Source organism: Syngnathus typhle, linkage group LG17, assembly GCF_033458585.1.
Source record: "Syngnathus typhle isolate RoL2023-S1 ecotype Sweden linkage group LG17, RoL_Styp_1.0, whole genome shotgun sequence".
Classification (NCBI taxonomy): Eukaryota; Metazoa; Chordata; class Actinopteri; order Syngnathiformes; family Syngnathidae; genus Syngnathus; species Syngnathus typhle.
The window spans coordinates 2,909,553-2,935,760 of record NC_083754.1 but is presented as its reverse complement, the minus strand read 5'-3'; the positions used below and the strand labels follow the sequence as shown (position 1 = coordinate 2,935,760).

Here is a 26,208-nt window from a genome sequence, read left to right as displayed (position 1 = left end):
GGTAATTAGAGTAGAAATAACGATATCCTTTGTGCAAGAGCTATTCAGGGAACCGAGAGAGAGAGGACAAAGCGGGCCGTCATTGCTCAATCTGCGCCCTCGCTGTCGTTCTCATTTAACAGAGTCGGATCACGGCCTGTCTTGGAGCCTGCGGCTGGCCCTCAGCTGGCAAACACTGCCAGCCATCTTTGTTGACTCACTAAATAACAGACATTCATATCCAACATTTGGAATGTCTCTGATGTGCTCCACTGACCTATTCTCCACAATGGCATTTATCTGGAATTAAAAAAAAGGTGGAAATGGAGGACACATCTGGCAGTCGATGACATTTATGAAGTAGAATGAGAAACACAGCATACCTTAATGAACTTTTTTTTTCCAGCCATGATAAAATGCACTTAGAGGTACATTTACCCCGAGGGTAAGATTTAACATGCACTTAGAATATTAAAATATCACTGAATAGCATTAAAGGATAAAGACATTACCGTGGATGAAAACAAAGTTGTTCACGTTCTCCCCCAAGTGGTTAATCTGTGCCATTACATAAATAATAATAATAATAACGATAATAATAATAATAATAATGATAATAATAATTATAATAATAATAATATTTTTTTTAAAAACTAACTGCTGTTCCACAATTGGCCTGTTGGTGGTGTCAAGGTGCAGGAAAGCGTCCTCAGAGGACAGAGCATAGCCACCTTCACATTGCCATAGGAGGTCCAGAGTTTAATTCCCTCATGTTGATGAGCAAGAGGAACTTGGACGAAGTCCTGGGATGCTGAAATTGGAATGTAAACAAACAACTGTCATTTTTCCTTTGATAAGTAACCTCACAATGACAGGTGACTGGGTACAATTCCTAAATAAGCATAATATATTTCTGTATTTGGTAATGATGATTTTTTTATCATTTGCATTAAATTGCAATTATGCATGTATTTAGTATCCTGTCCTCCAATAGAAAGTCAATAAAATTCCAAGACTTATTTCAAGCTCTATTGGAAAAATATATCACTTGACAAGCACCCAGACAGATTCATATCATTGTTTTGATGGAAGATGGAAATCGAAAGGACATTTTGATTGAAGTCAAGATGCATTGATCCCATCCCTCGGCTTCTGAAATGACATTTTAGAAGAGGTCAGTGCAGGTAATATGCTCACAACACAAAGCCACAGCCGTTAGCCATTTTAGTGATGTTGTTGTGTACTCTTCTCGTTCATTGTAATAGGCTTACTTGTGTGTAGCAAGGTCTTTTCATCTACTGGTTGGTTCTTGCCAAGTCTGCTTTGAGCTGCATCCAATTACCATTCATACGAAAGACTAAAACACTAGTACACACACATACACACAAAAGCCCCAGGCTCCCAAGCTCTTCTTCGCTCAGAACATTTTTTTGGCCTTTGTTCTCTGTGTCTCTTTTATTGACTATTTTCTCCCCCTGCAGCTTTAGCATAGAGGGGGAAAAATGAATAATACAACAAAAGCTTTTTGTCTCCTCTCACTTGTGTATCAATCTGTTCCTTCACAAATCGACGGATCCCATTCATCGGCGGCAACAAAATACCTTCATGCATGAAATGGCCTGCTTTGAAACACTTTTATTGTACACAATAGGTGTTTTTAAAATGTAGTTAAAAGATACAGCGTTCTAATGTGACCTTTGACCTCAGATGTCCAGGGTTTTTCCACCATTTGTTTGCATTTATCTTTTGGTGCATTGGTCGGAGTGGATAACAATCCTCTTAGGGTGTCCCTTCTCTATGGAGGCAGGCAAGCAGGATGTCATCCAGCACTGAAGAGGATTTAAGGAGGAAGCCTGCAGGCTGTCAGCGAGAGAGGCTGATTCTAAAAGAGACGATGTGGAAATCAGGATTAATTGTTGGCTGTATGCTGTCCTACTCTCAGACACAGGGTGCCAACTCCAAATGATGTAATACGCAAATATTTTTATCAAACGACCCTGTGTTATTTTTCGATAACCTGCAGTACCACAATTCTGATGTAATACAATCACCGACCACAAGGAGGTCATAGAGGCTTAGCAATTAATGGATGGATTTCGACTGGCTTTGTTTGTTGTAGCAACGATTTAAAAAAAAAAAAAAAAGGATATCAACAAAGCTGGGCAGTTGTCATGACTCCCCAAACTCAAAAAGATTACCCCGTCATGATGTAAGCGGATATGACAGCGCCCGCCATCATCTCTTCTGTGTCCAAAAGCTGCTTAGTGCAAGCAATTCATTTCACTACAATTAAAATGAGGCCACTGTGAAACTCAATTAATTGCTTCCCTTTGGGCGCAACGTTCACCTGCACTTACGCTTCTGGTGCTGTAGCGCTAATCTGTTGCCTCATTTCTCCGCTATGTGTCCTCTGGCTAAGAAGGGCTTTTGTTCCGGCTTTGATGGAGCAGAGAGGTAACAAGGTTTAGTGTAGCTGCGAGCGAGGTTGATGGTGCTGTGAAGGTGTGCGTGTTGGGGTTTGCACAGCTTGCCTCCAGGCCACAAAACAAAACCCCCATGTCAACACAGAGACCAGTCTGGCTTCTTCACTGCCAAGCAGATGGCCTTCATAGCTTCATTTAATCTGACGCACAACAGCCTGCTTACTGGATTGTTTTCCTGGCGACATCCCTGCCTACATTCTGTCACTAATTCTGTTCGATTGATTTGACTAAGAGTCAAATCATCCACTTCATGCAACTTTACATTGGAGCAAAACTTTTCTTTTCTTTTTTAACTTGATCACATCTTTTGTATTGTCATGCATAATGAGAGTATTGGTAGTGCGATATCGCAATGAACTAAACATTAAGCTACCATAAAGACATTTAAAAAGACTCTGGAGGTTCATTTGCCTTCTGGAAGGGGCCTGCTGATAATAACATGTGTGAAAGACCTACCCAAGCCATTATGTAACAATGGCCTCCATCTGGAATATAGAGAAAATACTGGACCATCTTATGACACCTGTGATGTTTTAACTATTTAGATTTCGTTTTTCTACTGTGTTTCATGCTCCCTGTTTGCCCGTTGTGTTTCCCATCCATCTCTCCAACCTCGTGTCACTATCTATGGTGCTGAATGTCGCTTCTTCAACCAGTTCCCACCGAGCCTGCTATGGACTCAACCAAAACGGGGACTTGTGATGACGCATCACGGCGCACGTTGCGTGAAGCTCCAATGATGTGAGGAGAGCGTGAGTCGTTAGCGCGGAGGAGGAGGGATGAAGAAGAGGAGGAGGGGCGAGAGGGAATCCCAGAAAGGAGTCACAAAATATCGCGTTGCTTAAGCTTTCCCAGTTTGATTGCAAGTGAAGATGGACGACTGAAGAGGAAACTGTGTTTTATCGAGAAGATTTGTCTTACCAGGTCGCTCTGGTAGGCGACTCTCGGCTGCTCTTCTGCAAGACGTCAAATAGACATTTGGCCCAGCTGGGCTTTCGAAGTCGCAGTTCTCGCGTGGAAAGAAGCTCGCGTTTCCTCTTGGTACTGTTGTGACACAGCAAGACTAGACAGGACCAGGTTCGTGCTCCTAAATTGGAGTCCCAACTCCCTTAAGAAACGCAACAAACCTCTGGCGTGGTGTCAAGGATGCTCGGCTGTCAACAGTGAGGTTCTGCTTTTTCTTTTAGTGACGTCGATTCCGAGCAGACACAATGGGGCCGCTTGACATTTGTGTCATTACGTGCTCCTCCTCGACGTGACACCGGACTCCTCAGCTCAGGACTCTGTTGCGGTGCAGCTCGGAAGGAATCTGAAGTCCAAACCTAGATTAGAACGATCTGATTATTTGATTATCATATTGCACTTCTTAAAGCCATGGATGACTCGGGCATAATACGACGCCGGAGGCTGCAGGTGAGCTCATGCTTGACATCGCCTATGTGACGTGATCGTCGATTTTTATTGCGTGTATCGTCTCATCCTCGTACTACTTGGCAGATTTTGTTTTTAAATAATGCACGGGACTGTTGTTTCCGTGTTGTGCACGAGTAACTCAACTTTTGTCTCATTCAACAATGAATTGGATAATTGTTTAAAAACAAAACTACAGAAAACATAATATACTACTATAATTGCATAATCAATGCATTTTGCATATATACACAAATAACAATAAATGAGTCAATAAATTGATAAAGGTCTATCATCTGATCATATCAAACAAGAAACATTGATATATTATGTATTATTGTGTACAATGAGTTAAACATATGAAAAGCAACAGGAAAATCCTCAAATTCTATTTTCCAAATAGTAAAATTTAACATTGGCAGGACTTGGAAGCTGCACAGCTGGGGCATTTTTTAAAAATATATATTTTTAAATAATTCACCAAAAAGTTACATTTATATTACTACTCTGCTGTACTATTAGAAATCTCTCTTGGTCCCAAAAGTGTTTTCTCAAGCCCATCATTGTTCTCATCTTCTAGTAGGATCACGGCTATAATAAGAAGCTCTTAAGTAGGCCAAACAATGTGTTTGACAAAATGTTTCAAACGAATCCCACCCCATGCGTGCTGACGCAAACCACTGTGCTCATCCGATATGAAGCTTCCTGCTTAATCATGGATGGGTCATACACCCCACCCCCAAATCTCTGCATGATTCAGTCAAGTGTACTGAGCAGAGATGAGCAGCCTGCCGGGCGGAGCGCAGCCTCTTATGCGCATGTGTGTGTGTCTCTTTGCATTTATTTCCATTTATTCATTCCCTTCGCCGTGTGCCAACCACAAATTGCTCGCAAAGGTTTGGAATTTGTACTTTGAAACTGGTTCGCTGCAAATTGACCCCTATTATGGAGGATGGAGAAAGGTATCAAGGAAGGATTACTAGTGAAGTGTGCTGATGGTTTCATGTCTCATTATCTCTACCACTAAGCTCCTGGCTGTGCTGCCATGATGTATAATAAGCTGCAGGGAAATTTATCATCATAGTGTCAGGCTCACCAAAGCCATTGCTAGGTGAGATAATGATTGTCTGGCAAATATTTTCACATTATAAGACAATATATATATGTATATGTTGACATTTAGCTCTTCTGTCTGCCTGTGTGTGCATATAATGCGGAAATGTGTGTTGACATCTGATTGGCTGGCCTTGTCGTTCCCTTGGGTCTCATCAAGCCAACTGTTTTGCTCTTGCTTTCACATCCACATGATTCTTTGTGCACCATATGGTGACACATCCCACTCCCCTGCAGTTAGAGGGCAGAGGTCACATGAAATGATTCCATAAAATTTTACGGAGGTTTGTCACATGGGCAAATGAAGAACTCCTTGTGTTGTAAGAGCTGGATTTGGAAAATTAATTTATCCAAAAATGCTCATGAACTGGATTTTAATGTATTATACAAGTGAGTAGAATGTGAACATACAGTAGAGCGAGTAATTCATTTTTAAGACGCAGGCCTGGCCGCTTTAATCCATTTAGTTTGCCTTTTAAATTATAAACCGGAGTGCTGATGTCGAGACCTTGGCAACACTTTTCTGATCTTAGCCATGCCACAATGTTTATCTTGCAAATTTCTGTAGATAATTAATAGATTTTGGGGGCGGGTTCACTGGTCAGTGAATTTAAATAAACAAATCACAGGCCAGATCTCAAATTGGAGCAATGTCTATATAAATAATGTGTTTATTTCCTGCATATATTTTGTGGTGTTTATGGAGAATTCACAAAAGTGTTCCCAAATATTATTTGCCTCTGTTTAACAATGTTTGCCAGGCCACAATATTAAGGGAAAGAAAAAAAGATAGCAGCTGGCATTCTAATGTGCAAGTGATGGAGAATCAATGTTGTTGAATTTTTAGTAGTCTAATTAAGGCCATGTTTGCATAAAGATTTAATTTTTGCGCATAGTCTGTGGCCTCGTTGGCCTCACTCCATGCTTTCGACTTAATTCTCAAATTATATTTGCAAATTTCTGCCCAATTATCTAATAAACTCATCTTTTAATTTCATTTCCATCACAGAGATTCAGTGCGCTTAGTCAATTTAATTGTTGAGTCGCAACAACATGAACAAAAGGGAATGACGTGGACAGTCATGCTGATTTTTCCTTGCTTTGACATTTCTTGGAAAATGATTATGCCAATTTGTGAGTACAGTGTGACACAATCAAAACTCTGCCTTGTCTAGCTGTGGCTTGTTTATTTCTCCTGCCCAAAAGCCGGCGTACAGAGGCAACCGCAACATTCAATAAATGCGGGTTGACCTACATTTCCACTCAAGTTTCTCAAGTGGAAAACCACAGCCTTTAGACAGCTGCACTTTTGTTTAATGTGCCAACTTGTGATTGCCTGAAGAGCCAAAAGTCCCTCGGTCGGACGGCGAGCAGATGTTTAAAGGTTTACACAAAAGCAGCTGAGTATAGTCTTTTACAATATTGTTTAGTTAAGAGGAAAAAATATTTCTCCTACTCTGGGGTTGATGTGCTAGCTCGGACTTTACCTGCACAGATACTTTTTCTTTTTCTGTACCTGATCTCTTTTTGTGTGTATTTTTCCGTTTCTTCCAGAAGGATTTGCCACTGCCTCGCAAAAGCAGCAGGTGAGTTTTATCTTCACTTCTCCTTTTTCTTTTGTCCTTGCTCCCTCCCTCTTTTCTTTTGTCCCTGAAGAGTGTTCCTTTAAGAACGCTCAGTGGTGTGTGTGTGTGTGTGTGGTTTGGAATGTTGTGCGTGTGTGAAGTAAGGTGGAGTGACGTCTGTCAGAGCCTGGCAGCTGTCCGTGGTGCTGAAATCAAATACTGCCTATTTTACTTGTCTTTACTGTTCTTCAGTTCTTTAGTTTGGTTCAAAATAATTACACAAATGGAATTTCCAGGTTAAAATCAAATCTTTCATGCTTCAGGGTGGTTTTTTTTTTTGCTTCACGGCCGCCATTTCTCTTTTCAATACTCCAGCCGTCCTTCATTTCAATGTACCCAATCCCATCTCCCCTTGTAGGATATAACCAGCCACCATACATTATTGATAAGTTCATTGACTTCACATTCTCTACCTCCTCCATCCATTCATAGGCAAACACAGCAGACACATTCTGAGAATACATAACGTGCATTGTCTCCAGCTTTTGCCCTTCTCCAGAAATCTTGAAGTCTATTCAACATGTTATGCAACACTCCACACGACCTTGGATCTCCATTTGCCGTCATCATCATTCATTCATTCATCGTTTAGTGAAAAGCTTTTAACTCATCTTCATGTGCACCCGAGTGAAAGCCGATGGAAAGAAATGTCATCATGAATGTAACCCACAATGCCTTGTTGACTCTTGTTTTCCTGCACTGCCACACACACACACACACACACACACACACACACACACACACACACACACACACACACCATTGTACTTTGAAATCAGCTTGGAGCTCTGTGGGGCATTGAGAGACCTGCTGGGTTCTGACAGCTCGCGTCACAATCTACTGCACTCAACATGTTGAATAAGGAATAAGTGGCAAAGACAGCAAGCTGATGGTGCTCTACCCGGCGAGGTTGGAGAGGAACCTGCGTCATTGTTCCATCAACACTGACCTTTTATGGCACCCTTTTAAAGTAGGGTTAAAAGGCATAATTAAGTGGCCACTTGAATCAACAGCATTATGTGTTGGGAAGTGGGTGCTACAGTGAAAAAAAAAAAGGATATTCTTTTTTTCTGGTGTGTGCTGACATTCAGTAGAGTCACACAATTGTGTGCTTCAGTGATAGCAAATATGAAACAAAATATTTTCTCACTAAAGGAAAAATTTGAGATGAAATTGTCACGTTTGCCAGTTGATCACATGATAAGTAAAAAAAAAAAAAAAAAGATGAAATACTGCGTATAAAAAAATCCAGTAAAGCAGCTTCCATTACAGAGCACTTTTAGTGTGCAGTTTATCTTGTGCAGAGAGCTAATTATCTGAATATTATTATCCATCCATCTCACCTTTTTTTTTCAATATATCGCTTATCCTCATTCGGCTCGTGGGCGTGTTGGAGAATAACCCAGCGGACTTTGCTGGATTGGATCCAGCCAATCCCAGTGAATATGATTAAATGTCGTGAAAAGAGTCAACAGTTCAACAACGCTGCTCTCGTATATAATCAACTTCTCGCTGGCTATAAGACACGTGTGCAACCTCCAAGATGCAAATGTAGAAGCATGACGAAAGTACAGGGTGGAAAAAAAAATGAGAGGTTATGCAAGAGGTGAAGGATGGAAAGGCTGAGATAGAGCGAAGGGCCCTTGGGTGATATCTGTGTCCGCTCTCCCATTAGGGCTCAGCTCATGTCCAAGACACGCATACTAGCTTTTACTGTCTCGCTCTTTCATCCTTTATTTACTCCTGTTACTAACTTTTGGTCTCTTGAGTGCTTTTTTTTTTGGTTGTTCATTTACATTCACTCGCAGCACAGCCAGAAGCAAATAGATCCAGTTGTAATAATGCCCCCACCTTGGTTTTATCTAGTGGATTGAAGATGAGCTAAACTTTTAATGTGAGTCAATAGTTTGTGCACTCGATACCTGAAGAATGACTCAAATATATTTACATACTGTATATGCATATATATGAATTCCAAATTGTGGCGGGGTGGTGCCCGTGGTATTTATCGGCTCCTGCTCAGGTGGTGTCAGGTGCGGTGACCAAGTGGTAAGGCGTCGGTCTAGTAGACCGACGGTCATGCGTTCAATCCCCATCTGTACCTTATATTTGTGACCAACTAAGTCCCAATTATTGTCGCTGCATACAGAGAATGACAGCTTGGCATTATGGAGCATCTTTTCCTTTTTGGAGGTTCCTATTTATCGGCTCCTGCACAGGTAGTATGAGGTGCGGTGGCCAAGTGGTAAGGCGTCGGTCTCGTAAACCGAAGATCATGGGTTCAACCCCCATCCGTACCTTATATTTGTGACCAACTAAGTCCCAATTATTGTCGCTGCATACAGAGAATGACAGCTTGGCTTTATGGGAGCATTTTTTCCTATTTAGAAGTTCCTATTTATCAGTTCCTGTTCAGGTAGTGGCAGGTGTGGTGGCCAAGTGGTAAGGCGTCGGTCTCGTAAACCGAAGATCGTGGGTTCAATTCCCATCCGTACCTTATATTTGTGATCAACTAAGTCCCAATTATTGTCGCTGCATACAGAGAATGACAGCTTGGCATTATGGAGCATTTTTTCCTTTTTGGAGGTTCCTATTTATCGGTTCCTGCTCAGGTAGTATGAGGTGCGGTGGCCAAGTGGTAAGGCGTCGGTCTCGTAAACCGAAGATCATGGGTTCAACCCCCTTCCGTACCTTATAATTGTGATCAACTAAGTCCCAATTATTGTCGCTGCATACAGAGAATGACAGCTTGACTTTACGAGCATGTTTTCCTATTTATTGGTTCCTATTTATTGGTTCCTGCTCAGGTAGTGGCAGGTGCGGTGGACAAGTGGTAAGGCGTCGGTCTCGTAAACCGAAGATCATGGGTTCAACCCCCATCCGTACCTTATATTTGTGATCAACTAAGTCCCAATTATTGTCGCTGCAGACAGAGAATGACAGCTTGGCTTTATGGGAGCATTTTGCCCTATTTATTGGTTCCTATTTATCGGTTCCTGCTGAGGTAGTGTCAGGTGCGGTGGCCAAGTGGTAAGGCGTCGGTCTCGTAAACCGAAGATCATTGGTTCAACCCCCATCCGTACCTTATATTTCTGATCAACTAATTCCCAATTGCCTTTATGGAGCATTTTTTCCCTCTTTAGAGGTTCCTCTATTTATCGGTTCCTGCTTAGCTAGTATGAGGTGCGGTGGCCAAATGGTAAGGCGTCGGTCTTGTAAACCGAAGATCATGGGTTCAATTCCCATCCGTACCTTATATTTGTGATCAACTAGGTCCCAATTATTGTCGCTGCATACAGAGAATGACAGCTTGGCTTTATGGGAGCATTTTTTCCTATTTGAAGTTTTCTATTTACTGTTTCCTGCTCAGGTAGTATCAGGTGTGGTGGCCAAGTGGTAAGGCGTCGGTCTAGTAAACCGAAGATCATGGGTTCAACACCTATCCATACCTTATACTTGTGATCAACTAAGTCCCAATTATTGTCGCTGCAGACAGAGAATGACGGCTCGGCTTTATGGGAGCATTTTTTCCTTTCTAGAAGTTCCTATTTATCGGTTCCTACTCAAGCAGTATCAGGTGTGGTGGCCAAGTGGTAAGGCGTCGGTCTAGTAAACCGAAGATCATGGGTTCAACACCCATCCATACCTTATACTTGTGATCAACTAAGTCCCAATTATTGTCGCTGCAGACAGAGAATGACGGCTTGGATTTATGGGAGCATTTTTTCCTTTTTAGAAGTTCCTATTTATCGCTTCCTACTCAAGCAGTATCAGGTGTGGTGGCCAAGTGGTAAGGCGTCGGTCTAGTAAACCGAAGATCGTGGGTTCAATTCCCATCCGTACCTTATATTTGTGATCAACTAACTCCCAATTGGCTTTATGGAGCATTTTTTCCTATTTAGAGGTTCCTATTTATCGGTTCCTGCTCAGCTAGTATGAGGTGTGGGGGCCAAGTGGTAAGGCGTCGGTCTAGTAAACCGAAGATCGTGGGTTCAATTCCCATCCATACCTTATATTTGTGATCAACTAAGTCCCAATTGGCTTTGTGAGCATTTTTTCCTATTTAGAGGTTCGTTGTTATTGGTTCCTTCTCAAGTAGTATGAGGTGCGGTGGCCAAGTGGTAAGGCGTCGGTCTCGTAAACCGAAGATCATGGTTTCAATTCCCATACGTAACTTATATTTGTGATCAACTAGTTCCCAATTATTATCGCTGCATACAGAGAATGACAGCTTCTTGTTGAGCATTTTTTCCTATTTATTGGTTCCTATTTATCGGTTCCTACTCCAGTAGCATCAGGTGTGGTGGCCAAGTGGTAAGGCGTCGGTCTAGTAAACCGAAGATCATGGGTTCAACACCCATCCATACCTTATACTTGTGATCAACTAAGTCCCAATTATTGTCGCTGCAGACAGAGAATGACGGCTTGGATTTATGGGAGCATTTTGTCCTTTTTAGAAGTTCCTATTTATCGGTTCCTACTCAAGCAGTATCAGGTGTGGTGGCCAAGTGGTAAGGCGTCGGTCTAGTAAACCGAAGATCGTGGGTTCAATTCCCATCCGTACCTTATATTTGTGATCAACTAAGTCCCAATTGGCTTTATGGAGCATTTTTTCCTATTTAGAGGTTCCTATTTATCGGTTCCTGCTCAGCTAGTATGAGGTGTGGGGGCCAAGTGGTAAGGCGTCGGTCTAGTAAACCGAAGATCGTGGGTTCAATTCCCATTCATACCTTATATTTGTGATCAACTAAGTCCCAATTGGCTTTGTGAGCATTTTTTCCTATTTAGAGGTTCTTTGTTATCGGTTCCTGCTCAAGTAGTATGAGGTGCGGTGGCCAAGTGGTAAGGCGTCGGTCTCGTAAACCGAAGATCATGGTTTCAATTCCCATACGTACCTTATATTTGTGATCAACTAGTTCCCAATTATTGTCGCTGCATACAGAGAATGACAGCTTCTTGTTGAGCATTTTTTCCTATTTATTGGTTCCTATTTATCGGTTCCTACTCCAGTAGCATCAGGTGTGGTGGCCAAGTGGTAAGGCGTCAGTCTTGTAAACTGAAGATCATGGGTTTAACACCCATCCATACCTTATACTTGTGATCAACTAAGTCCCAATTATTGTCGCTGCAGACAGAGAATGACGGCTTGGCTTTATGGGAGCATTTTTTCCTTTTTAGAAGTTCCTATTTATCGGTTCCTACTCAGGCAGTATAAGGTGTGGTGGCCAAGTGGTAAGGCGTCGGTCTAGTAAACCGAAGATTGTGGGTTCAATTCCCATCCGTACCTTATATTTGTGATCAACTAAGTCCCAATTGGCTTAATGGAGCATTTTTTCCTATTTAGAGGTTCCTATTTATCGGTTCCTGCTCAGCTAGTATGAGGTGCGGTGGCCAAGTGGTAAGGCGTCGGTCTCGTAAACCGAAGATCATGGGTTCAATTCCCATCCGTACCTTATATTTGTGATCAACTAGTTCCCAATTGGCTTTATTGAGCGTGTTTTCCTATCTATTGGTTCCTATTTATCGATTCCTGCTCAGGTAGTGTCAGGTGCGGTGGCCAAGTGGTAAAGCGTCGGTCTTGTAAACCGAAGATCATGGGTTCAACCCCCATCCGTACCTTATAATTGTGATCAACTAAGTCCCAATTATTGTTGCTGCATACAGAGAATAACAGCTTGCCTTTATGGAGCATTTTTTCCTATTTATTGGTTCCTATTTATTGGTTCTTGCTCCGGTAGTGTGAGGTGCGGTGGCCAAGTGGTAAGGCGTCGGTCTCGTAAACCGAAGATCATGGGTTCAACCCCCGTCCGTACCTTATATTTGTGATCAACTAAGTCCCAATTATTGTCGCTGCATACAGAGAATGACAGCTTGACTTTACGAGCATGTTTTCCTATCTATTGGTTCCTATTTATCGATTCCTGCTCAGGTAGTGTCAGGTGCGGTGGCCAAGTGGTAAAGCGTCGGTCTTGTAAACCGAAGATCATGGGTTCAACCCCCATCCGTACCTTATATTTGTGATCAACTAAGTCCCAATTATTGTCGCTGCAGACAGAGAATGACAGCTTGGCTTTATGGGAGCATTTTTTCCTATTTATTGGTTCCTATTTATCGGTTCCTGCACAGGTAGTGTGAGGTGCGGTGGCCAAGTGGTAAGGCGTCGGTCTCGTAGACCGAAGATCGTGGTTTCAATTCCCATCCGTACCTTATATTTGTGATCAACTAAGTCCCAATTATTGTCGCTGCAGACAGATAATGACAACTTGGCTTTACAAGCATGTTTTCCTATTTATTGGTTCCTATTTATTGGTTCCTTCTCAGGTAGTGTCAGGTGCGGTGGCCAAGTGGTAAGGCGTCGGTCTCGTAAACCGAAGATCATGGGTTCAACCCCCGTCCGTACCTTATATTTGTGAATTGGTCAGATGCATCATGCAGCGGTCAGATTAGAATTAGGACTTTCTTTTTCTCCGACATGCATCTTGCATGACTGCCTGTGTTCTCCAGGCTCAATTCACCGAGTGCCTCGCTTTCTCCTGCCCTCACTTGATCTTGAACAACCACGAAAGTACTGTGAGCATCACTTTGAAATCCACTTTGTAAACAGTTTGTGTCGCTCTATGAATTTGCCTGAGGTAAATACAGTAGATGCTAGTTAGTGTCCATCCATCTTGAGGGCATGGGAGATATTGCTGTGTATAAATGTTAGAACATAATGTCATTGACCCAGTTCACAAAATGCCATATATGCATTAACAGTATCGGCATTCACGATCCATATCCATGAGGCTGGTTTATTCTCAGTAGACTTGATCGATCAGGATATTCTTGGTTGGGTAAAGCGATGAGAGGCCTCAAGGTAAAATTTTCCAATGGAAAAAAAATATATATATAATGTACTGTATATATTTGTGTTTTTATTTACAGTTGTCGAACAAGCAACAGAAAAAGCCTCATCTTGACCACCACCTCCCCCACTCTGCCTCGCCCACACTCCCCTCTCCCCGGACACCTCGGTAAGTACAGTAGTGCCATTACGCCACACTTCAACAACAATTATTATCACGGTATATTTTGGAGGCGGGTCTAAAATCCGGCTTTATCTTCTTTTATTTAATTTACACTCGTGTTTATTGTTTTGTGCTAAAAAAACAATCAGGCCTACTTCCGAGATCATTTGGGTTTACTCACAGGAAATGGAGCTTGATTGTAGCTCATTTTGTGTCTTGTATTTCAGGAAGCAGTCCACTGGACAGCCCGCGAAACTTCTCTCCAAGCACCCCTGCGCACTTCTCCTTCGCCTCCTCCAGAAGGTTCGTCACATAGCGAACGTGTTTTTATGTTTTGCTATGATCTGTAGCAACAACAAGTGCACACCAGATGATGATCCAGGAGGTGTTGTTGTTGTGTGAGGTCTTACACACGCTGGGAAGCAGGCAGGCAGCCTCTCGCTGAATTCACACTTTCTGGCAGCCCAACAAGCTGACTCATGAGCGCCTGGGCCAAGAGAGAGCTACTCTCTGTTTATTGACTCCCTATTCTGCTGGTGGACAGGTGGTTTTTTTTTTTGGTTGAGGTTTTGGACTATTTCAGAGCTGGTGTGCAAATACTATATACTGACAAGGGGAATGAAGAAACATGTCAGTAAGATGTTTTGTATTTTTATTTTTCAACAGGGCTGATGGACGACGTTGGTCTTTAGCTTCTTTGCCCTCATCTGGTTATGGCACCAATACTCCTAGCTCAACAGTAAGTAGCTGACTGAAAAACAAAACGTGAAAAGGGTGGCGTAGAGGACTCCCCCACTGCTGAACACATAAAAAAAGATCCGATGTGGAATATTTGCCCTTCACAAAGTACTTTTCTACCTTTAAAACATAGAGAAATACTTGTAGCTACTCCCACGACCCTAAGCAGGAAACGAGAAAATAATTGGATGTGATAATACCAGGAAGTCAATCTGTTAGCAAGTTTAAAGGGCCAAAGTGTCAGTCTTTTGTGTTGCTTGTACTTTTTTTTTCATTATCACCTCCATTTTTTTTTCTTCTCCTTCCTGTTTAACATTGGCCTCCTCTTCCTGTCCCCATCCCCATGCGCTTCCTGTTCCTGCTCCGCCCTCTGCTCTCCTCTCCTCCCATGTCACGTAATTCTCTAGTCGTCCAGCTCCTCTCACGAGCGGCTGCACCAGCTGCCGTTCCAGCCCACCATGGATGAGCTCCACTTCTTATCCAAGCATTTTGGCAGCTCGGAGAGCATCACAGATGATGATGGCGGACGCTCTTCTCCGCACATGCGACCACGCTCTCGCAGTCTCAGGTCAGCAGCGTCATCACCGCAGCGCAAAAGTTTAATACATGTGCAGATAAGATTTCATCTTTCTGTATTATGACTCCTTCCAGCCCAGGACGTTCCTCTTCCTGCTATGATAACGAGATAGTCATGATGAACCACGTGTACAAAGAACGCTTTCCAAAGGTGAGAAGTAAATGTCAAATAACACTTGAGCGCCACAGACACACGTGAAAGTTAAAACGCGAGAACGTACAAAAGGAAGTGAAAGTAAAAATACAGGAAGACAAAAGCAATTTTTATTGTGAGGTCAACCTTAATTTATTTGTTCACATCAAGTTTTGTAGATATTTCCAATTTTTCTTTTTAAGTTTGACCTGTAAAATCTTAAGCAATACCGATTTTATTATTGTTTCTGAAAATGAATCACCTGTTGCTGAAGCTAACAATTCATAAATATTATTAAAAATATGACAGAAAAATTGACTTGCATCTTTGATTTAAAAAAAAAATAGTAATAATTTATTGACTAGTGTTATTTCATCCATTTAATGAACATCTCCTCTATAATTAAGATTTAATTTGAATCTGCATGTCCTGTTCACAGGTCGCTCTTGCGCAACCACTGTCACATTCTTCACCTCATTAGATTTGAATGTCTCGAGAGCCTCGAGTCGGTACCGAAAGGAAACTTACTAAAAGCTTCATGAAATGCAATTAATGATTTGAGACAAATCAATTGAAATTGACATTGTATGGCGGAAAAGTCTCAAAATCTTTTTCCGCTAGGCTACAGCGCAGATGGAAGGGAAGCTTGCAGAGTTTATCCACGTTTACGCTCCTGAAAATGTTCTCCCATTGGCCGACGGAGTCCTCAGCTTCATCCACCACCAGATCATTGAGCTCTCTCGGGATTGCCTCACCAAATCCTGCGAGGGACTCATCACATCTGTCTACTTTTTCGAGCTGCAGGAAAACCTGGAGAAGCTCCTCAATGATGTAGGTGGAAGTAAATAACAACACAGGATTTTTTTATTGATGTGCAATAAAAAATCCACTTGCATTGCTGTTTCTTGAATCGTTCTCACTTTTTGGAAATGGCAGGCCTTTGAACGTTCAGAGAGCTCCGAGGTGGCGTTTGTCACAGAGTTGGTGAAAAAGCTTCTCATCATCATATCCCGACCTGCCAGGCTCTTGGAGTGTCTGGTAAGACGACATTTTGTTTTTATTTTACACAACATCTCAACTTCAATGGAATTGAGGTACAATGAGGTTGTAAAAAAAAAAGTATATATAAAAATGGACGTTATGGATGTCTTTTTTTTTTTTACTACCCCACAGTTAAATTCCTTTAGTGTGAATCTTTATATAAATATATATAAATAAACATTAGCACTCATACTTATTTATCCGCCCAATATTAAGCGTAATAATTTATGCTTAAGGTCCTGGAAGCAGAAAATCCAAACATTTAACATCGATCTAGTGAGAAAAAAAAACACATCTGTTTGTCCGGATGGCATTTGCATTTAGATTAAAATTTGCCCTGGCAGAGTGTGACTAATACTTGGCAGCGGTCCAATGCTGCTCGCAGCCAGGCAGACCATGACAATGATGCCATTTTGAGTTTCGGAGTGTGTCTGGGGATTTTAGTGTGACATCTATCAATCCCCCTCACCTCTGCCAGTCACACGCTGATGCGATTTTTGATTGACAGGTGACACATGCAGGGAAATGATGCATCTCTCCACCTTAGCCTCCCATTTTCTAAATGCTTTTGAATTATATGACACATTTTGGGGATTGTTTATAACTAGCAGCAGTTTATGTTATCTCCAGCATGATCAACATTACAATACAGTTGAGTAGGAGGCCTAAGTGTTCTGAAAAAATGGACAGCAATTTTATTCATCCATGTTAAATTGCGCCATCCAGGAATTCAACCCAGAGGAGTTCTACCATCTGCTGGAAGCGGCGGAGGATGTTGCCAAGGAGGGTCACCTGATGAAAACTGACATCCCTCGTTATATTGTCAGTCAGTTGGGACTCACCAGGGACCCGATCGAAGGTGAGGGAGGCAACTAAGAAACTACACTTAAGGCAAAAGTATTGGGTCACCAAGTTTGTAGGACATGAACATCATGTCAACGATTTGTAGCTTACATGAAATTACAAGTAAATAAATTAATGAATTACATTAAATTACAAATAAATAAATTAATGAATTAAAATAAAATGGATTATTTTATAGCAAATAAACATCACGTCAATGATTCATAAATAAAAAATAAATAGATAAAATAAATAAATAAATAAATAGCAAGATAAATAAATAAACTAATAAATACATTCTTTTACAAATAATTTTACAGCATTGCCCTGTGTGGCCTAATACTTTTGTGAATATGCGTACAAAGCAGCATGTATGGAAGTTTATCTGTGCCATCGGATTTTGAATTCGAATTTGTAGCACTGAATTTTTTTACATCCAATTTTTAACACTGAATTTTTTTTTGCATCTAAATCAGACTTTGAATTTTAAAAGCCATCGAATTTCTAGCACTGAATTTTTTTTTCCTAAGACATTTTTTTCAATGTCTCAAAAAATTCAGTGTCAAAAAATTCCATGTCTTAAAAAATTCAGTGTCAAAAAATTCGACATCTCAAAAAATTCAATGTAAAAAAATTCAATGTCTAAAAAAATTCAGTGTAAAAAAATTCGATGTCTCCAAAAATTCAGTGTAAAAATATTCAGCGCGGACATCCGGGGTAACCAAGGGAGAAGTAATCGATCCCTGTATCAAATCATCCAACGTTCAGCCAATCAAGTTACGCTCCATTGGTCATGTGACGTCGAAACAGGAACGTCGTGAAGTTCAAGTTCATTACAGTATTACAGTATTAACTGTTACTGTTACCTTTGAACTTCACGACGTTCCTGTTTCGACGTCACATGACCAATGGAGCGTAACTTGATTGGCTGAACGTTGGATGATTTGATACAGGGATCGATTACTTCTCCCTTGGTTACCCCGGATGTCCGCGCTGAATATTTTTACACTGAATTTTTGGAGACATCGAATTTTTTTACACTGAATTTTTTTAGACATTGAATTTTTTTACATTGAATTTTTTGAGATGTCGAATTTTTTTACACTGAATTTTTTAAGACATGCAATTTTTTGACACTGAATTTTTTGAGACATTGAAAAAAATGTCTTAGGAAAAAAAAAATTCAGTGCTAGAAATTCGATGGCTTTTAAAATTCAAAGTCTGATTTAGATGCAAAAAAAAATTCAGTGTTAAAAATTGGATGTAAAAAAATTCAGTGCTACAAATTCGAATTCAAAATCCGATGGCACAGATAAACTTCCATAAGCATGCCTTTCCATATTTAATCAACAACTAATTCTAATTTATGTTCTGTATCAGAGATGGTAAACCTTGATAATTATGACAGCGAAGGACCTCTAACACCTGAAACAGACGACTCAACAGAGGTGAGTTATATTATTTTACTGTATTTCTATTGTCCATATACATCTACCATTAACTTCTAAATTCACTTACCAATGTTTTGTCCGTCACGATTAAGAATGATCCATTTGTATTTGAATAGCTGTGTTGCTAGGCAGATATTGACTCAATACTCTGTTATCCAAAGGGTAAGATTAGAGCAATGAAACCACCAGGTGAAGCAGACTTCCAGACCATCAAGCTCATTAGTCATGGAGCATATGGGTAAGCAGAGCAGATGATAATGATGAACCACTATAAGGCAAGTAATGCCTAGCAATCGACAATAAGTCATGAATGTTTTTCTTTTTTGATCAGTGCTGTGTATCTGGTCCGACACCTGGAGACACGCCAGCGTTTTGCAATGAAGAAAATTAACAAGCAGAACCTGATCCTAAGGAACCAGATCCAACAGGCTTTCGTCGAAAGAGACATCCTCACATTTGCAGAGAACCCCTTTGTGGTCTCCATGTTTTGTTCCTTTGAGACCCGACGGCACCTCTGCATGGTCATGGAGTACGTCGAAGGTGAGGAACATTTTTGGGTGGGGAAATATTGGTGACAAACTCAAGTTGTGAATTCACTATCAGGAGGAGACTGTGCAACTCTGCTGAAGAACATCGGGGCCCTGCCGGTGGAAATGGCTCGGATGTACTTTGCCGAAACCGTCCTTGCGCTTGAATACTTACACAACTATGGTATTGTCCACCGTGACCTCAAGCCTGACAAGTAAGATCTTTTTTTTCTAATGTATGCAAAAATATACAATATAAAAAAGATATGGAGCAGTGTCACTTATCATTGCATCCATTTGCTCAGCCTTCTCATAACATCAATGGGTCACATCAAGCTTACCGACTTTGGCCTGTCTAAAATGGGTCTAATGAGTCTGACCACCAACCTGTACGAAGGACACATCGAAAAGGACACTCGGGAGTTTTTAGATAAACAGGTAGGAGAGTGCACGGAAATATTACACAGCCTTTTTGTTTTGCTCCTGTCCAACTCATGAAGTAAAATATTGTTTTGCCTGGAGGTGTGTGGAACTCCAGAGTATATCGCTCCTGAGGTCATTCTTCGTCAAGGTTACGGAAAACCCGTGGACTGGTGGGCCATGGGGATCATCTTGTATGAGTTCTTAGTGGGGTGCGTGGCTTTTTTTGGAGACACTCCAGAGGAGCTGTTTGGACAAGTTATAACAGGTGAGAGCAGCATTTTAAATCCAACTTTTTATCATTCCGCTTATTTCATGTGATTTATTTTACAGATGACATCGTATGGCCTGAAGGAGATGAGGCACTTCCTGTTGATGCCCAACATCTCATCTCCTCTCTATTACAGACAAATCCACTTGTTCGACTAGGAACAGGTCTGTAAGTTAGTTTTACATTCTCGTACGCTTTTATATTGTCTTCGATAGAAAAAAAAAGAAATTAAGACTTTCTTTCAAAATGTTTTTACTAATAATAATAATGAAGAAGAAAAAGTATGTGACATTGAATCTATTTTGCTTATTCATGACACAATTAAATAATAAGTAAAAATAATAAATAAATAAATATTTATTGCTTGTCCTTATTGTTTGCCCACCCCAATCTTTGCCCAATAGGGGGCGCTTTTGAAGTGAAGCAGCACCCCTTCTTCACAGAGGTGAACTGGAACAGCTTGCTGAGACAAAAGGCCGAGTTCATCCCTCACCTGGAGTCGGAGGAGGATACCAGTTATTTTGACAGTACGATCTAAAATCAGCACACCGAATTTATTTTCGGGCCGGCTAATTATCATTTTTATTCTCCCCGCATTAGCTCGGTCTGAGCGCTACCATCACGTGCATTCATACGATGAAGATGATACCAACGATGATGAGCCTGTGGAGTTACATCGCTTTTCTTCATGTTCGCCCCGCTTTAGTAAGGTCAGATCTGCTTCGAAGCCATTTCTTACTATGACTGATGATTTCCAGCTCTTTGCAAAAGCACCTCATAGCTGACATATTTTTCTTGCAGGTGTACAGCAGTATGGAACATCTGTCCCAGTTGGAGCATAAAACCCCAAGTGTAACTTTACGAGAGCACAAAGTTCCAAGAGAGGACCGAATGGCTAAGAGAGAAAGCCTGGGTAGTTTTACGTTCAGGGACAAGAGCTGGAGGACTGGATCACCTGAGATGTGAGTGACAAATAAGAAAAATAATCTTTTCCTGTGATGCTTTTAGAATTGCTTTCTGATTTTATTTGTGACTAACTTATAGGAAACGTTTGTCCTGCTCTGAGTCTTCCTTCATTGAGAGCGATTACAGTCCTCCATCAGGAGCCCGAAGGCGCTTCTCTGCCCTCATGGATACCCACCGCTTGGCCTCACCTCTCGAGGTCGATTCCGAACAATCCCAATCGAGGAGCCAGCCTCAAGTGAAGATCAGGGGCACTTCTCTGGAAGGAGCCATGGGTGCCATCTCCTCGCAAAGTGATCTGAAGACATTCCTTAAAGAAAGTAATGGGGTCACAGCTGGAGGTCAGAAAAGCACCAGTAGATCACAATTAAAGTGCAACCTTGAAGAAATGTTTACACTTGTTTTGTTTTGCAGCCAGTGCTGCTGTTCTGGGGATTCCAGAGCCCCAAGGAGCCAGGGGGGCCACCACGGATTTGGTGCTGCGGCGAGTCCGGCACCAGCAGCTCTCAGCGGAAGGAGAAAAACCCAACTCGCGACCAGGAAATAAAGTTATCAAATCTGCGTCTGCCACTGCTTTATCCGTCATCATTCCTGCAGGTAAGACCACACAGCATCAAATTGTTTTATATATTGGATTAATTAATATGAATTAATTATTATTATTATATATAAATAATTAATTTAAAATAATAATAATAATGAATTCTCCTCCCCTCAGTGGAGCAACATGGAGCGTCCCCCCTAGCGAGCCCAATGTCTCCTCGCTCCCTCTCGTCCAACCCCTCCTCTCGGGACTCCTCGCCCAGTCGAGACTACTGTCCAGTGGTAAACGTCCTCCACTCCCCGATCACCATCCATCGCTCCGGGAAGAAGTACGGCTTCACTCTCCGAGCAATCCGAGTCTACATAGGAGACAGTGATGTCTACAGCGTCCACCATATGGTCTGGGTGAGTGAGCACCACGTGGGGCCAGGTCAAGCTTTGAAGAAAATAGTCCATCCATAGTGATGCACCACGAGAAAACTATTTATTTTTTATATCAGCATGTGGAGGATGGCGGTCCCGCCCAAGAAGCTGGACTTAGTGCTGGTGATCTTATCACTCACGTAAACGGAGAGTCAGTTCACGGTCTGGTCCATACAGAGGTGGTGGAGCTCATCCTGAAGGTGAGGTGGAGTTATCTATCGATACCAGTCCAATAAATAAATCCTAAATTAACACGAGTGATATTTAATCTTCAGAGTGGAAACAAGGTGACCGTTACGACCACGCCCTTTGAGAACACATCTATAAAAGTTGGACCTGCACGCAAGACCAGCTATAAATGCAAAATGGCACGACGCAGCAAAAGGCCAGGAGCCAAAGAGGGGCAAGAGTGAGTTCATGCAACTTGTAATAATAAACACTTTTTTTTTTAGCTTATCTGCAGTCAAATCAATTTAATCTATTTGGTTATGTTACAGTAAGAAGCGTAGCTCCTTGTTCAGAAAAATCACCAAGCAATCCAATTTGCTCCACACGAGTCGGAGCCTCTCATCTTTGAATCGCTCGCTATCATCTGGAGACAGTCTACCCGGATCTCCCACCCACAGCTTCTGTGCTCGCTCACCCACTCAGAGTTATCGATCCACTTTGGAATCTCCACACATGGGTTAGTACGGATAATCATGAGCGCTTGCTCATCTTTCGCTTTGCTTGCAAACAATTATGATATAATATATATTCTTATATTATGATAATGTCTCTCAGGGGTCTGCAAAATAAAAAAAATAAAAAAATACATATACATTTTATTAAATTATATTTAGAAAATAATAAATTAATAAGTATAAATTAGATTTTATCAAATTAAATTATATATAGACAAATATGTGAATCTGCTGTTTTCAAATGTCTGCAATTTTCAGGCAGTGTAAAATAAATTTTGACATAACAAATTGATCCCTTAGATATGACTTTCCCTCCCTAGGCACGACCTCCCAAAGCAGCTCCCCAGCATCAAGCACCCCCAACTCCCCAGCCACATCACACCACATGAGGCCCAGCTCCCTTCACGGCTTATCGCCCAAACTTCACCGCCAGTACCGCTCTGCTCGCTGCAAATCGGCTGGCAACATCCCCTTATCGCCTTTAGCCCACACCCCCTCCCCTACCACATCTTCTCCTCCGCCTCTCAGCGGCCACACGGTAGGCAGCTCCAACACCACGCAGATATTCCCCGTCAAGCTACACTCATCGCCTCCCGTCGCGCGTCCTCGTCCCAAAAGCGCCGAGCCGCCCAGATCCCCCCTTCTGCAGCGAGTGCAATCAGCAGAGAAGCTTGGAGGACCTGTTCTGCCTTCCTCCTCCTCCTCCTCCTCGCCTTCCCCTCTGACGGGAGGGGTGAGTCTGCGCAAGCATAGTCTGGAAGTCACACACGGGGACTACAGGAGAGAGTCCTTCCACTGCGAGCATAGCCTACAGAGTCTGCTTGAAATGGAAGGAGAGAATGGACCTGCTCCACCTTCTCCCTCCTCCTCTTCCTCCCCTTCTCCACCACTTGGAGGGGAAATCATTAGTTTGAAACCTGTTAGAAGGTTGGGAAGGCAGGAATCACCACTTAGCCGTGACACAATGTTAGCAGAAACGGAGAAAAACATTACTGGGTCCAAAACTGACACCAAAACGATAAAAAGTGAATCCACCGCTGACCCAAATAAAACATTATCCACCTCTGGGGCTCCACAGAGTTCCGCTGTAATTCAGACCACATCTCCAGCGGTAGCCCCGCCCACCAAGCCGAAACAGGGGCTCAAACCTCAAAATGCAACGACTAGCGAGGCGACTGTTAGCAAAAGCAAACCTTGTGAGAAAGTCTCCACTCCAGGGACAACTAAGTGCCTCCAACCGCAAGAGAGAAAAGCCAAGGATGCTCACTTCGAAAGTGTCTCTTCAACTAAAGCTTTAGGGAATGCCGAAGACAAAACCAAACACACGGCAGGTGCCGACAAAAGCGGCTGCCGCAAAGGATCGACGACAGAATCATCCAAACCACGTAAAACCGCAGAGTCTGTTGAGAAAGAAGATAAAAAAACAGAGGTCACCAGGGTTAAAGGTCCCGCACCTTCAGTTCCTACCCCAGTGCAGGTCCACAGTGTTGTCAGCTCTAAAATGGAGAGAGCATCAAAGACCTACCGGGGAGTGAAGGAGGACAAGGCACACCTGGAGGTGTTGGAAGAAAACCCCATGTCCCCCTCTTCTAACGCATCTTCACCTCTTTCCAGCAAGCCCCGCGCCATGTCTCCCGGGGATCGAGGCAGCTTTGTCACGCAGCTCACAAGCGTCGCCAAAACGGTACTTGGGCCTATGAAAGGGGGGTCGCAAGACTCTTCCAAGGCCAAAGACAGCTCCAAGTCAAACGAGGACAAACGAGGCAGCGGGAAGGCGGAGGCTTCCAGTGGATCGGGACGCCGCGGGGCTCAAACATCTGTCGGTGGTGTTCTGCAGTTGGATAAAGGAAACACTCGAGGCTCCAAACATCATTCGTGATAAGAGAACAAAAGAAGCTCAACCTCCAATGCATTGCCTTTTACTGTAGAAGCACCCAAACATATCATAGAAATTAACACCTTTTTATTCAAACGCCTAAAAAGAAATGAGACGTGGGACACCTTAAAAAAAAAAAAGATGCATCAATTAGGCTTTCAAAATGTGTACGCACTGTAGCATATTATATAACCCCGTGGATGTCTTTGTCATTGTGTGTTGTCGATATATTTGAAAAAAAATGCATGGAAAATTGAAGAAATTTTAAAAAGCAGATAAGAAAAAAAAAATAATGAAGACCACAAGGTAGTAAACACTGTGAAAATTTTTTGCATCCATCTCCACATGCAAACCACATTCCATTTGATTTAGTTTGGTTAAGTTTGGTTAGCAGAGTGCTAAAATATAATCACGCATTGTAAAAGTAACCGATAAAAATAAAGAGTAGCTTACTAGAGCCTGGACCAAAATACCGAAATACTTGTCAAAGGACCTGACTGGTGTTCTGATTGGTTAAAGGGCTGAATTCCACTGGGATTAAGAATGAGATGAACTTGCACAGGGACACTATGCAATGTGCTAATAATGCCACTTTAGCTGTCCAGGATTACCAAGTTTACATTGTGTCGTCGAGCAGTAGAGGTGGAAAGAAAAAAAAAAGGTAGTTGCAATAAGCAAGCAAATTTATTTTGCTTTCAAAGTGTTCCGTTTTGACGTGCGCAATTGCTATTGTATGTGAATTGTCCTATTGAGGACTGAATGGTCATAAATTTAAAAAATTGAGTTTTTCTACATATGCTGATAGATTATACATTTTATATTTCATAATTTATTGTGCAAGAATGTTGTGCTTTCATTTTGTTGTTTACAAAAAAATATCAGTGTCTGCTAAATGTACATGAAAATGAATGCATGGGACATGTTCTGAACAGTTTTCATCTGACTACAACACACACAAAACAACAATGTATTTTAGTGATCTGTTTAATTCAATAATTATCTTATGCAAGGGTTAAGGATAAAAACTTATAAGGGATAAAAAACTCCGACCGACGTTTTCTCCTCATAACTGCAACTTCATAAAGAAAAACAGTCTTCAATAACGCATGCATTGCCACAATGCAAAATGTAAAATTATTATTGTGTCTAGTCACAAAAAAAAAATGTGAAGAAATTGTGATGCTATTGTACAAAGAACATGTGCACGTTTGATTTTCATTATTTGGCCATGTAGATGGATGCAATTTGCTGGACGAGTTTGTTGGGATTTTAGGCAATTTCTGTAATTCAAGAGGTACAGGTTGAATCTATTTAGAAGTCTTTGTCACGTAAAGTATAACTTTCCCACTGCGTTAGCGTCGTTTAGCGAAACGGAAGTCCGTCGTAAACAGAGGACTCCCTTTCAAGATAAAATCCAAGTGTTTGTTTCTCTACCCTTGTGTCAAGGAATCAAAAGCTCCTCTTTAAAATTCCTCGTGTGCAATTTTAACCACACAGTTCATAGTTTCAAGAGTGTGTTCACTTTTAAAGAGACGTATACTTTTTCCTCATACATTTCGGGCTTGTGTGGCGTAAAACGCCTTACACTGCCATCTTGTGGATGTCTGGTCACAACAGCTGATGTTGTTGAACATGTTATTTATTTTTCGTTGGTTTATTTATTGATTTTCCATATAAGCTTTTAACTTTATTTCATGCAACTTGCTATGTGTGTAGTTGAGAGTGGAACCACTTGTTTTTGCGTTAAACAGTTGCACTTTATTTTTTGTCAAATATTGTCTAGTGTTTACAATCCATATCACAGTTAAGGAATTTAATTGTATTTATAGATTTAACTATACTTTTTTTTTTACTTCCAAAGTCACTGTTAGTCACATAAGAACAGTAGGGTTGTCATGAACGTATCATTAATGTAGTCAACATTCAGTACAAAGAGGACTTGTATGGCAAGCGAAAAAGAACCTCAGACACAATTGCTTACTACTGTGCAAACATTTGGTGGACAAATACAAGTTGACACGAGTGGACATTTTTAAATAATAATGGGCATAACTGTCTTCGCATTTAAATATTAAATGTACCGTGTCATTATAAGATGGGGGT

The 26,208-nt window shown here is 41.6% G+C and overlaps 1 protein-coding gene, 1 long non-coding RNA gene and 22 other non-coding genes across 25 annotated transcripts; 23 read left to right on the top strand and 1 right to left on the bottom strand.

The window, feature by feature from the left end:
* Positions 1–528: 528 nt before the first annotated feature.
* Positions 529–14,049, bottom strand: LOC133170843 (uncharacterized). Its single transcript, XR_009718629.1, has 3 exons — positions 13,799–14,049; positions 3,384–3,784; positions 529–1,861 (listed from the first exon to the last, which is right to left on the bottom strand). It is a non-coding gene; the product is annotated as an uncharacterized LOC133170843 (long non-coding RNA).
* LOC133170838 (microtubule-associated serine/threonine-protein kinase 1-like) lies at positions 3,737–26,197 on the top strand. 2 transcript variants are annotated; one of them, XM_061304000.1, is made up of 27 exons: positions 3,737–3,875; positions 6,543–6,571; positions 13,535–13,623; positions 13,845–13,920; positions 14,284–14,356; positions 14,763–14,923; positions 15,007–15,082; positions 15,686–15,895; positions 16,001–16,102; positions 16,832–16,964; positions 18,329–18,396; positions 18,561–18,637; positions 18,731–18,939; positions 19,003–19,141; positions 19,232–19,364; positions 19,449–19,614; positions 19,680–19,781; positions 20,022–20,144; positions 20,218–20,327; positions 20,419–20,579; positions 20,662–20,921; positions 20,995–21,177; positions 21,299–21,528; positions 21,624–21,746; positions 21,822–21,955; positions 22,044–22,231; positions 22,550–26,197. In XM_061304000.1, exons 1-27 carry the CDS (start codon positions 3,837–3,839, stop codon positions 24,106–24,108), a joined length of 4,953 nt encoding a protein of 1,650 aa, XP_061159984.1. In that variant the 5' UTR covers positions 3,737–3,836; the 3' UTR covers positions 24,109–26,197. The 2 variants fall into 2 exon arrangements, with proteins under 2 accessions (XP_061159984.1, XP_061159983.1); XM_061303999.1 differs by having other exon boundaries at positions 6,540–6,571.
* On the top strand, positions 8,839–8,910 carry trnat-cgu (transfer RNA threonine (anticodon CGU)). Its single transcript has one exon. It is a non-coding gene; the product is annotated as a tRNA-Thr (tRNA).
* On the top strand, positions 9,036–9,107 carry trnat-cgu (transfer RNA threonine (anticodon CGU)). The gene has a single exon. It is a non-coding gene; the product is annotated as a tRNA-Thr (tRNA).
* trnat-cgu (transfer RNA threonine (anticodon CGU)) lies at positions 9,232–9,303 on the top strand. Its single transcript has one exon. It is a non-coding gene; the product is annotated as a tRNA-Thr (tRNA).
* trnat-cgu (transfer RNA threonine (anticodon CGU)) lies at positions 9,427–9,498 on the top strand. Its single transcript has one exon. It is a non-coding gene; the product is annotated as a tRNA-Thr (tRNA).
* trnat-cgu (transfer RNA threonine (anticodon CGU)) lies at positions 9,624–9,695 on the top strand. The gene has a single exon. It is a non-coding gene; the product is annotated as a tRNA-Thr (tRNA).
* trnat-ugu (transfer RNA threonine (anticodon UGU)) lies at positions 9,793–9,864 on the top strand. Its single transcript has one exon. It is a non-coding gene; the product is annotated as a tRNA-Thr (tRNA).
* On the top strand, positions 9,990–10,061 carry trnat-agu (transfer RNA threonine (anticodon AGU)). The gene has a single exon. It is a non-coding gene; the product is annotated as a tRNA-Thr (tRNA).
* On the top strand, positions 10,187–10,258 carry trnat-agu (transfer RNA threonine (anticodon AGU)). Its single transcript has one exon. It is a non-coding gene; the product is annotated as a tRNA-Thr (tRNA).
* trnat-agu (transfer RNA threonine (anticodon AGU)) lies at positions 10,384–10,455 on the top strand. The gene has a single exon. It is a non-coding gene; the product is annotated as a tRNA-Thr (tRNA).
* trnat-agu (transfer RNA threonine (anticodon AGU)) lies at positions 10,550–10,621 on the top strand. The gene has a single exon. It is a non-coding gene; the product is annotated as a tRNA-Thr (tRNA).
* Positions 10,908–10,979, top strand: trnat-agu (transfer RNA threonine (anticodon AGU)). The gene has a single exon. It is a non-coding gene; the product is annotated as a tRNA-Thr (tRNA).
* Positions 11,105–11,176, top strand: trnat-agu (transfer RNA threonine (anticodon AGU)). Its single transcript has one exon. It is a non-coding gene; the product is annotated as a tRNA-Thr (tRNA).
* Positions 11,271–11,342, top strand: trnat-agu (transfer RNA threonine (anticodon AGU)). Its single transcript has one exon. It is a non-coding gene; the product is annotated as a tRNA-Thr (tRNA).
* On the top strand, positions 11,436–11,507 carry trnat-cgu (transfer RNA threonine (anticodon CGU)). The gene has a single exon. It is a non-coding gene; the product is annotated as a tRNA-Thr (tRNA).
* Positions 11,629–11,700, top strand: trnat-ugu (transfer RNA threonine (anticodon UGU)). Its single transcript has one exon. It is a non-coding gene; the product is annotated as a tRNA-Thr (tRNA).
* Positions 11,826–11,897, top strand: trnat-agu (transfer RNA threonine (anticodon AGU)). The gene has a single exon. It is a non-coding gene; the product is annotated as a tRNA-Thr (tRNA).
* Positions 11,992–12,063, top strand: trnat-cgu (transfer RNA threonine (anticodon CGU)). The gene has a single exon. It is a non-coding gene; the product is annotated as a tRNA-Thr (tRNA).
* trnat-ugu (transfer RNA threonine (anticodon UGU)) lies at positions 12,158–12,229 on the top strand. The gene has a single exon. It is a non-coding gene; the product is annotated as a tRNA-Thr (tRNA).
* Positions 12,354–12,425, top strand: trnat-cgu (transfer RNA threonine (anticodon CGU)). The gene has a single exon. It is a non-coding gene; the product is annotated as a tRNA-Thr (tRNA).
* Positions 12,549–12,620, top strand: trnat-ugu (transfer RNA threonine (anticodon UGU)). Its single transcript has one exon. It is a non-coding gene; the product is annotated as a tRNA-Thr (tRNA).
* Positions 12,746–12,817, top strand: trnat-cgu (transfer RNA threonine (anticodon CGU)). The gene has a single exon. It is a non-coding gene; the product is annotated as a tRNA-Thr (tRNA).
* Positions 12,941–13,012, top strand: trnat-cgu (transfer RNA threonine (anticodon CGU)). Its single transcript has one exon. It is a non-coding gene; the product is annotated as a tRNA-Thr (tRNA).
* Positions 26,198–26,208: the final 11 nt, after the last annotated feature.